General features: G+C 58.7%; 1 protein-coding gene across 4 annotated transcripts in view; it reads left to right on the top strand.

Moving 5' to 3' along the window:
- Ripor3 (RIPOR family member 3) overlaps positions 1 to 11349 on the top strand; it is a 64926-nt gene that overhangs the window by 29579 nt on the left and 23998 nt on the right. For all 4 annotated transcript variants that reach the window (XM_010618220.2, XM_010618221.2, XM_010618223.1 and 1 more), the window contains exon 2: positions 7854 to 7972. In XM_010618220.2, the coding sequence (XP_010616522.1) occupies positions 7854 to 7972 (119 nt within the window). The remainder of the gene's footprint in view (positions 1 to 7853; positions 7973 to 11349) is intronic.

Below are 11349 nucleotides of genomic sequence, written 5' to 3' on the forward strand. Positions count from 1 at the left end.
GAGAGAGAGAGAGAGAGAGAGAGAGAGAGACGTGGCCCCAAGGGACACATTTGGAGACATTCCTGATTGTCACAGTGGGGGCCGCGCTTCCGGTGTATGACAGGCCGCTGCATACACGGGCAGCCCCACAACAAGGCTGGCTCAGCCCCGAGCTCCAGCCTTGCTGAGGAAGAGCCCCCCAGAACCTTCTCCTGAGGTCCTGGGCTCCATGCCTCCATGCCCCCGGTGGGCTGTGGGTCAAGCGGGCACAGGCCCCAGCCAAGCGTCTGAAGCTGGGGTGTTGAAAGGAGACGATGCTGCCACTTGATCTCTGTGAGCCTCCATTTCGCCATCTGTTAAATGAGGAGCCAACAGCACCCTCCTCAGAGTGCCGTGGGACACAGCAAGATGCTGCACATCCAGCCCTCAACCAGGCGTCTGGGACACAGAAGGGGGCACTTAGAGGGCCGAGGGCGCAGGCTCAGGCCAGACCTTCTGGTGCCAGGACTAATGAGCACGTTCCCAGGACCAGCTGGGCACAGCAGGTCCTGCAGGGGCGTCGCCTGTCATGGGCTCTGGTACTGTTTGCATTTGGCAACCAGAGGCGCTCGGACAGCAGCCACCGGGCCACCTCCCCTTCCTCCCATGACCACAGTGTCAGGAGGGTCTCTGACTCTGCCCTGCCCCGGGCTCTCTCTTCACCTCCCTCCCAGCTGCTCCACCTGAGCTCTGCTGGCTGATAGCCGAAGCCAAAAGCTCCGCTTTCATCCTCTGCCCCCGGCTCCCCTGTGCTCCGGCCACCTCGCCCACCCACCCTGCAGGCTGGTCTTGGGGGAGACCCCTGGGTAACCGGCGGTGGTGGGAGGGAGGGGTGACGGCCCGGCCGGTGAAATGCCCGGATGTTGTGCGGAAAGCCGTGGTCGTCTGCCTCGCAGAACCCAGCAGCATTAGCGGGGATGGAGGCAATGTTGGTAAGAGAAAACTCTTTAAGAGAGAACTTTCTCTTCCAATTCCAGTTCATCCTGAAAAGCAGCATCCTCTACCTCAAAGGACACCTAGAGTCCACCTGAAGCCTTCATTACTGTACGGCTGAGGACAGCTCAGTCAACTTCTGCTTTCTTCAAACTAACATTTCTGATTATGAAGGAGCTTATGTCCGTTGTAGAACCTTCCCTCCCTCCCTTCCTTCTCTTCTTCCTTCGTTTTCCTTATGGTACTAGAGATTGAACCCAGGCCCTCACACTGAGCTACATCCCCAGCCCATTTTTTTTTTTTTTACAAAGTTATTCTGAGGCGGGTTCTTGTTAAATTGCCCTGGTGTGACTTAGACTTGCGATCTTTTTGACGCATTCTTCCAAGTGCTGAGATTACAGGTACCGCTGGCTCCATTGTAGAACATTGCAAGTAGCATTTCAAAGATAAAATCCAGGTCACTTTGTACAGTCTACCTTTTGCTCCTTTTTGTTCAACATCTTGGAGCTCCCTCCTACAGTGGTGATTGTTCCTCGAAGTTATGTCCCTAATGGCCACACAAACTCCTCTGCAGGGCTGAATCATGGATGACTTAACTTTTCCTTGTGCTTGGCCATTGGAAACTGTGCCCAGCATTCTCATCTGGGAAACAGACACAGCACCACCTGCCCGTGAATGTGATGTTTGTTTGGTTGGTTGGTTTTTTGGGGACAGGGTCTCACTATGTAGTCCAGCTGGTCTCAAACTTACAGCGATCCTCCTGACTCAGCCTCCCGAGTGCTGGGATTACAGGCGTGCACCACCATGCTGGGCCCAGTGAATGTGACTGGCACTTGCTGTGTACCAGCCTTAGAGTCACAGGTCAGGCACAGCTTCAAGCAGGGCAGGAGCCTCCCAGAGCATCTGCCCCAGCCAGGAGGGATGTAGGAGCTGTTGGCAATGTGATGGCCGGCGAGCCCTCCCGGACGCAGATGCCAACTCTCGTGCTGCTGCCTGGCTGTCTTGGGACAGTGGACCTGGAGGGGTGACTGGGGCTCCCAGGAAGCGGCTCCTAAGCAAGACACCAGGGCCACCTGCCCACAGGCTCTGCCCGGAAGGCCACTGGCTTCTGCAGAGGCCACCTTGGTGCCCTTGCTGGTTGCTTCCAGGTGGTTCTGAGGGTGGCAGGTTCAGGCAGTGAGGCCCAGGACCAAGCAGGGTCTCCCTGCTCCACTTTAACCCAGGTCCTTTATTTAAAAACACTAATTTATAACACATGGAAGACAGCGCCCTAAGTGGTTATCCTCAAGTCAACAAAACAAAACAACCTGATTCAGTTCAAACTCTACCCTCTGCCTGGGGCTAGTGCTGGTCTGGGGTAGAAAGAGCTACTCAGGGCCCTGGGTTCATCCCACCCCACTGCACAAGGACAAGGGGGGATAAAGAAGAAAGGACTACAGGGTCTTGGCAGGGAGGGGCCGCCCAACGGTCAGCTCCTGGTAGGTGCCGCGGAGAGGTCTTGTGGGGGCAGGGGCAGAGGCCAAGCCCTGGCTCCTGGGCTGCTCTCAGGGCGTTTGTGCTGGCCCCGGAGACACAGGCCTTGGCCACATGAACAGAGGCCCCCAGGGCACCGGGGTTCCCAGCAGGCACTCAGCAGTGCTGGTTCATGGAGACCTGGCCCCTGGGCCAGGCGGGTGCTGGCTCTGTGAGTGGCTGACGAGCACTGGGCACCTGCAGGCCTTTCTTACTGCAGTTTAAACACACCTGTCGTGGGATCTGGGGTGCCCTGCTGACCCTGGTGCTCCAGCCGGGAAACGCGTTCCTCCAGCTGATCCTACCCTTCCACCCCGAGCCCTGCACATCTGTGCCCACTTCCCGGCACACACTGCCCTCCCGCCTTCCTTGACCGGCCAATTCCCTCTCCTAGTTTAGACTGTAACGTGAGTAGTCCCTTCTCTCGGGGGCCATCTGAAGTCCTCCCTTGCCTGCGGATGAGCCAGGGTCCCTTCGCTGCTCCGCGGGCCTCAGCTTACTCCCCTTCAGGGCACAGCCCCATCTGCCCTGACTGCCACCGAGTCTCCTGGGATAGTCCACAGCTGTGTGCCCCGTGCCTGCATCCAGTAGGCACTCAGAACCCACGAGCCCCTCCAGGGGAGGACTCGGGCAGGGCTCTGAGGAAACAGCTCTGTCCCTCATTCATTCAGTCAATTACCGGCCCAGCCTCTGCCCAGAGCTGCGAATAAGACAGAGTGAGCCGCTGCCCCTGCAGCTGGGTGCTCACAAGGGGCGACTTCCCCAGCAGTGAGAGCAAGACAGCTGGGAAATGCCCAAGGCCGCGGCACAGGGGGAGCTCTCTTGGGGGAGGACTCCAGGTTCTGCTGCTCTCTCTTCGCTGTGGCGGGACCCAGGTGAGGCCTGTGAGCGGTGACACCAGGGGTTGGAGCAGGCTCCCTCTGGCGCCCCTGTGCCGACAGCCTGGTTCCAGAGCTCTCTCCCATAAGTGCACATTCCTTATCCAGGGCTATTTTGCCATTTCCTTTCATTCTAAACTCAAGAAGCTATTTTGGAAACTCCTATAAGCAAACGAATCCCTGGCAGGCATTTGAGAGGGAGAAAAAAGAGCCTTAAGTGAGGGAGTCAGGCATAAAAGCCACCCAGCCCCAAAAGCCCACAATGCTAAATTTAGAGGCTTCACCTCTAAATGAGGTGAAATTGCAGGTTCCTTTGGCCGGTGGCGGCAGCTGAGACGCAGGGCAGCTGTGAGCAGTGAGCGGGACAGGTTTGGGGTGGAGGTGGCTCTGCTTCCTCCAGCCACACCTTGGGGGCAGAGGCCCAGTGTCTGGAGCAGCCGCCCATGTGAGGAGCCCCCTGCAGTCAGCCTGCTGATTCCAACAGCGCCAGTCTCAAGTGTGGGCTCCCTGGGTGCCAGGCCAGAGAGAGGCAGCGAGGGACACAGGAGCACAAGAGGCAGCCTGTCTGCTACCAAAGGTTTGGGAACTGCATGACCGCTATGCCTCCCTCCTCTGCCCCGGGCCCAGCAGGGTCTCTGGCCCAACTCAGATGCCCTGCTGAGCCCTGGCTGCCAGGGCTCCCTGAGCTCCTGGTGTCCCTCCCCATGACCCTGTCCTCTTCCAGGCTCTCCCTACGTGTGCTCACAGTCCTGCAGCTAGCAGTCCACGCCAGCCGCTGCAGGGGAGGGTGCTGTCAGAGGGAGGGCACCCCAGTCTCGGCAGCTTCCCTTTCCTGAGACTGGTGCCCCTGCTAGGCTGTGCTTAAACATCCGGGGGATTGTGGCCACCGAGGCTCTCAAGATTCCCACTCCGCCTGCCATCCCATCCCCAAACCTGCTTCTATCCCACAAGAAACCCAGCTGGGTGGGATTGTCACCTGGTTACACAGGACCAGCCCCACCAGGGCCGGCCAGGAGGGGGCGCTGGACGCTGCTTCATCCCTCCTCCCCACAGGAGCCCCTTCTCTCCCCCTCAGTCTGGGTCTGGTTCCCAGGCAGGGTGAGTCCTGGGGGTGGGTGGGGGAGCAAGCACAGCCTAGTGTGCGTTGCCAGGCTTTGCAGCCCAGGGTGCCCAGGTTCAAATCCCAGTTCTGGTGTTTCCTGAGTGATCTGGATTTTGAAGGAGGCATCTCTCCCACTCCAGGTCTCAGTTGCTTTATCTGCAAAATGGGGATATATCATGGTCCCTGCCTCATGTGGTGTTGGAGATTCAAATGATATCCTTTAAAGCCCTTAAAGAAAGGAGGAGCAGGGTGCTGGCTCCCAGAAGAGGGTTGTGCAAAGCAGGGCTATGTATCAGGAGCAGCTGCATCTGTGATAAAGTTTCATTGGGACACGGACACTGCCACTCATTTGCATATCATCTGTGGCTACCTTTGACCTAAAAGGGTAGAACTGAGTACAGTAGTTGTGACCCAAAAAAAAAAAAATACGATCTGCAAAACCAGAACCATTTACCACCTGGTCCTTTACGGGAAGCTCTGTCCACCACGCTTCAGGGCCTAGCGCTTGGTGACGGTAATTATTAGCACCGCTGGGCTCTGGGTCGGTGCTGTGAAGGAGGCGGCTTTGCTTCCTGGCTCCCAGTTTCCCAAAGATGTGCCTGGCATCTCCCATGCACTGAGCACTCCCCTGGCCCCTACTTGGTGGGGAGAGAGTTCACGCTGATGGTAGGGAGTCAGGGCCTGCGACGCCAGGGGGGACCCCCGAGGCAAAGAGAGCAAGGAAGTGTGGGGCAAGGCTCTGCGGGCGGCCACCTCGGGGTGGGAGAGGAGGGATGGCTGGCGTCTTAGTTACTGTTCCTGCTGAGACAAACTACCCAACACCCAAAGTGAAGGGAGGAAAGGTTTATTTCGGCTCGCGGTTTGTAGTGGTTTCAGTCCATGATCCATCGTCTCCAGGGCAGGGTTGGATGGCAGAGGGGCCTCTCAGAGAAGAAACAGTTCATAGCAAGCAGAAGACAGCAAAAGCAAGTGACCAGCGACAAGCTTCTCTCTGCCCCTTCTGTCTTATCCACGGCTGGCTAGCACACACACCCTTAACCCTGCTGCCCCTAAACCTAGCACTGCACCTGAGTCAGTCCCAGGGGCACACACTCTAGATCCAGCCTCTTCTGAGAAAGCCCCACCTATGACTGCGCGAGGCCGTGCGGGGACATCTGGACACAGCCACACAGCCGGGAAGCCGAGCCCATAGGAAGCTCAGCTGCTATTTGAGGTCTAGGCACACAGGGCCTGGGCTCTCCCCGCTGCCCTCCTCTGACCCTAAGCGGGGATGTGCACAGCTGCCCCTGGCTTGGCGGCCGTTTCGTATGGTCCTTCTCTTTCTCCCGGAGTGGGTGACCTGTGGGCGGTGGTGGCTCCTTCTCCATTTCCTTGCCCACCCCGGGGTGGGAAGGTGCCTGGCGCACCCTGGGTGCACACTGGTGAGGTTCACTACCAGCGGGGCGGCAGCCGGGCAGCAGCCCCCAGGGGAGCCTCTGCCAGAGTCCACCATGATGCTGAGACTCCTTCAGGGCCGATGCAGCTCCCTCGGGACTATCTGCTGGCTCACAACATCTCTAAAAATTTACAAGTTGACTCTGGTGAGCAGGTGTGAGCCAGTGGCACAGGTGGGGGCTATGTGGGGTTGGAGCCTGGCATGCGAGTTGAGTCCCTAAGCCAGGTGAGACCACTTACAGCAACCAGCGCTGAAGTGGCCATAAGAGACACCTGGCTTCATGACACCTGCGGGCTTTGGGAGCCAATCTTGCATCCTATCTGAGCCTCAGTTTCTTCATCTATCCAGTGGGAGCATCAGTAGCTCCTGTCCCCTGGGGGGTTGTGTGGCTTTAGTAAGATAATTTGCATTTGGCATTTAGCATGGGGTCAGTTTAATAATGACCAGTGCAGAAACGATGCTTCTGTTGCAAGCATGCCTCAACTTCTCCACCTGTTCTCGGGGTTCATCATGGCCCCCAGCTCCAGGGCGGCCACCCAGCAGGCGCTCAGTGAATGGTTTCACCTTCTTCCATCAGGTGAAGTTGCTCACCTGCCTCCCCTGCCTTACCCGGCTCCCTTGCTCACCTGGTCGGTCACCTCCAGCGTGAGGTCTCCATCAGCCAGGTGCACATGCAGCCAGCCAGCTCTTTGTGGGTGACGTTTACACACTGTGGGCTCTGGGTACACTGTGTCCTCTGTCTTTCTGTGGAGTGAGGTCTCTTCTGAGTTCCCATTTCACAGTTGTGATCACGGAAGCCTGGAGCCAGCTGGGGGCCCAGTGGGCCTTGAACCCGGGTCCAGCTTCCTTGTTTCTGATGCTTCTCCATGCTGCAGACGGGGACTGAGGGGGACACAGATGTGTTGGGGGTGCTGAGTGAAGGCTCAGCCCTGTGGGCAGCTGATATCGGGATGCAGGACTGACTCCTGGGTGGCTGTGGCCGCGGTGGGGGTGCAGGGCCCGCCTGGGCGTGGTGGCGCTGTCTGTGGTTTGGTCCGGCCAGCAGGATCCCCACAATCCTTGGACGGACAGCACCCTGGCTGAGGAGGATGAAACTGTAGCTGCAGAGATTTAGATTAGATATGGAGGGGAACTTTCCAACTGCCCAGGCTAGAAGGAGCTGGCCAGAGGGGCTATGTTCCCAAGGGATGTGGGGCATTTTTCCAGCCTAGTGTAGCTCAGAAAAAAGGAAAGACAGCCAGGGTCCTGGGCTGGCCTCACTGCAGCTTGGGTCAGAGATGGTCAGTGGGTTCGGGGTCAACAGCAGCCCCTGCTCTGAGGAGGCTGTGACCTAGGCTTTGTCCCCCTGCCCAAAGCCCTCCCAGGGCTCTCAGCTCTGTTTGCCGAGCTGCAAGGCCAAAGCCACCCTGGGGCTCCCGAGGCTGCCTGGGATCTGTGCTCTGCCATCTTCTTTGCCCCCCAACTCCTTTATGCTTCTGGTCCATCATCTTTCTGTACCCCACCCAGACCTGTGCCCCAGGCTGCTCAGCCTTCCCAGCTCTGGTCACCGCAGCAGGGTTAGAGCGGGACCTCGGCACTGCACTACACACCCTGGACCATAACGGTCCCTGGTGTGTCTCCGCTGGGCCGGGAGCCCCTGAGGGCCGGCGCTGCCTGAGTGGCTATAGTGCATGTTGCCAGAGCAGCATCTGGAACACAGCGGATAGAGGCTGAGCAGCAGGGTCAGGGAGGGGAGAGGGCTCGGCCCGGAGTCGCAGTTCCACGACTCCTGCTTTCGGGGCAGCAGGAAACACCTGCACGCAGAGCACAGTGACCTCGGGGAGACTGTCTCTCTGCTGTGAGTCCGAGGCTGTACCAGCTGCCCCATGCGGTGGGGCTGTGCTGAGACTCGGAGAGGACAGCAGAAGGATGGGTCCCACAGTCAGCATTTGAGAGGTGGCTGTGCCAGGCTGACCGTCCTGTCCTCTCCTTCCAGGTGACAGCCATGTCGGTGAGGGTGCGGTTCCTGTACCCTGGGGACGCCGGGGCCGTGGGGGCTGTGGGCCGCAGCGCCTCCTTTGCGGGCTTCAGCGGCACACAGAGCTGGAGGATTGCGTAAGTGCCCCCCATCATGCAGTGTCCTGTATGCGGGTGGGGATTATTGGGGGGACAGAAAAGACGGGGCCACCAGTGACCCGAGGCTCCCTTTCATGTCCCGATCGGAGCCGGGAGAATGGAGGGATAGGCAGAGAGACATTCAGACACACTCAGGGCTGCAAGAAACATATAATTTCCTTGAGATCGGGCAGTTACCATCGCAAATGCTCCGAAGTCAATCTGGCTGAGCATGTCAGGTGTACGTGGCAAAATGAACTCAGAGCAGTGAGTCCCCTAGCCCAAGGTCACATAGTACATCTGCTCCAGAGATGGGACTCTGTCTCCTGAGGGCGGGTTTAGGAAGGAATGTTCTTCCTGTTTGGTACCCTGGGAAGAATGGGGCTCTCCTAGCTCTGTAACCTGGGGCAAGTGACTTCATGTCTCTGAGCCCTGGCTTCCTCATCTGAAAACTGGGAGTCATACATGCCCTTCCCTCCCGTGTTGTCACCACAGCCATGAGCTCACCCCATAGATCTGGGGTGAGAAGTCCCTTGGGAAGGGGGCACTGCAGCCCATGACCCAGCCTGGCCGCCCAGAGTCTCGTGTGGGCACTGTGTTACTTTTCTCTCGTTGCTGAGACAAAATACCTGACACCCAAAGTTAAAGGAGGAAAGGTTTATGCAGTTCAGTGTGTATAGGTTTGAGTCCCTAATCGGCTGGCTCCAAGGCAGGGTCCATCACAGAGGAGAAACAGTCCACGGCAGGCAGAAGGCAGCAAAAGCAAGCAAACAAGGGGCCTTAACAGCATCTCCCTGCCCCTCTTGTCTTATCCAGGCTGCTTGGGGCAGGGAGCACTCATACCTTTAATCCCAGGGCCCACGAATCAATCCCAGCGTCACACACTCCAGACCCAGCCACCTCTGAACAAGCCCCAGTCATGCTGCATGAGGCTTTGGGGGGACATCCGGACACAGCCATCACAGGCGCTGTGCCAGCCTCCAGGGAACCATCCCCCAGCTGGCGAGCCTGGGGGCTCCAAGCCTTCACCTGTCTAACAGGATGGGTGACAAGTGGGGTCCCCAGCCACAGCAGGGTGCAGAGCCTGACTGGTCAGTGAGTGGGCAACAAGCATGTCCCCTGCTGCCACAGCCCTGCTTGGAGCCCCCAGTGTCCCCTACTACTTAGGTCAGTTACATTTTATTGTTTTGGGTGCCAGAGATTGTTATGCTGGTGAGGTGGGTGGAGGCGCCACTGAGCTGAATCTCCGGCCCCTCCCCCAACTACTTAGGAAGCAGCCCACGCCCTCCGCGGCCAGCCGAGGCCCCATGAACGCCCCCAGCCGTATTCCTGCTCCTGCACACCAGGCAATGACCTCCCCTCGGGTCTTACCTGGAGCCTTTGTCCTGCTGCTGCTGCTTCTGCAGGCCCCGGTGTCCTGCAGGCCCCAGGGGAGGACCCTGAGCCCCTTTCCACGTTCCCTGAGCTCTGGGTTCCATGGCTGCATGATGGACCCTCCCTAGGGGCCCAGGCCTGAGGTCTCCCCGACTCACTCACCTGGCACAGGCCGCCCATACCCAGGTGTGCCCGAGAGACTGCCACACCTCCATCCGGCTGGAATGTTGGTACCTCAGCTGGGAGCGCCCTGCGTCCTCAGCAGATGTGTAAGGAGACCTAGGCCATGCCAGGCTCTGGGGACAGAGCCCACCTCCTAGTGAGGGGTGGGTAGCAACCATAAGAATACAATGATGAAGACAGATTCGGCCTCAGCAAGGGGTACACGGGACCAAGAAGAAGGTGTGGGGAGGATGGCCAGCCTCCCAGCAGGGCTGGGCAGGGACATGAAAGGGCAGAAGAAATAGGTCCTGAATAGGTAGGGGTAGGGAACCCTTTAGGTGGACAGGAGGTCCTTCAGGTGCTGAGGTCCTGAGGCAAATGGACCTTGAGAGACAGCAAGCGAATGTGTGGCCGGCACCTGGAACCCTGCTCAGAAAAGAAGAGGGACCCATGGACCTTGTGGCTGCAGAGAACTGAAACATGTTCTCAGTCGAGGGGCCACGAAGGGCTTCGGTGGAGACTTTGGGCGGGATAAGATGCAGTCAAGGACCCAGAGGGAGGAACACCCAGTGTCCCAGAGTTCAGGCACGGAAAGGAAGTGTGGGGCTCCTGTGATGGAGCCACTCAGCCAGCACCCTGTTAGGTGGGAGGGCGGCGGTACGGCGCTGGGGTCACACTGCTTCTGAGCTGCCTCTTCGGGGACTCCCGGTGTCCTCACCCTGGGGGTCCACTTCAGGGCTGGGGGCCAGCTGTGCAGCCCCGCGGTCCCTAGGGGGAGCCCCATGCTCTCAGCACTCTGGGGGAAAGAGGACAGAGTGACCTGGTCCCCGACACTCAGGCTCAAGGGCCACCATCCCAGGCCAGCATTGTCCATGTCCCAGACCAAGCCCTTCCTTGTGCTTCCTTAAGGGAGCTAGAAAAGGCCGGGGCCAGCTGGTCCGGGGTCCCTGAGGGGCCACCTTGGGGCCTCCACCCCTGCTGTCCCCCCGCCCAGGGGTAAGAAAGGAAGCGACGGAAGGAAAAGCGTCTGTTTGTACTTCTGTCCGCATCCACTCCCTGGGTCTGGATCCTTGGCACTGCCCCTGGCTCCAGCTGGGCTGCCTGGCTTGGGTATCAGGGTTCACCTTCCGGCCTTATTTCCAGGTAACCTAACCAGGCTGCCCCGGCACTCAGCTCGGGGTGGGTCAGGAAAGTGACTGTGGACAGGGGAGCAGGGCTCTTTTAGATACCAAGGGCTGAGGCCTCCCTCGGTCCAAATGCTCCCCACCCCCATGTTGACTTGGACAGTTTTTTGTTTGTTTATTTGTTTTTCCAGTACCAGGGATCAAACTCAGGCCCTTGCATTTGTGAGGTGGGCACAGGGCTACTGAGCTAAATCCCTGGCCCAGGACAGCTTTTAAATCCACAGAGAATTCACTTGGAAGTAATCTCATAGTAGACTTTTATACTAAGTTGTGCATGATTGCCACAGTAAGGCCATTCCCGTTTTTTAGGCCCTGAGGGAGGGGTGCAGGCAGACCCTGATATTGTCCCCTTCTCCCCCAACTGAGGCACAGCTGCCCTTAACCCCTGTCCTGCCCTGCCCCTTCCCAGGCTGTTGCGTGGACTCCTGCTGAGCCAGGGGCCCCTGCGATGTCCTGGCCTCCCTGGCAATGCTTCTGTTGCGTCTCCTGGCACGTATGGGTGTAAAAACGAAATCTTCAGACAGAGCTCAGGGTCCAATGGCCCCCAGGGCCCTGTGTGTGGAGGAAAGGGCCTCCTGGGCGGGTCTGTCCTCCCCGCCCATCCACTGGAGCCCATCGGTTGCGAGGGCTGGGGCTGGGCGGGTGCGGCGTGGAGCT

This window comes from Fukomys damarensis, unplaced genomic scaffold (assembly GCF_012274545.1).
Source record: "Fukomys damarensis isolate Sample0158 unplaced genomic scaffold, DMR_v1.0_HiC HiC_scaffold_22, whole genome shotgun sequence".
Taxonomy (NCBI): Eukaryota; Metazoa; Chordata; class Mammalia; order Rodentia; family Bathyergidae; genus Fukomys; species Fukomys damarensis.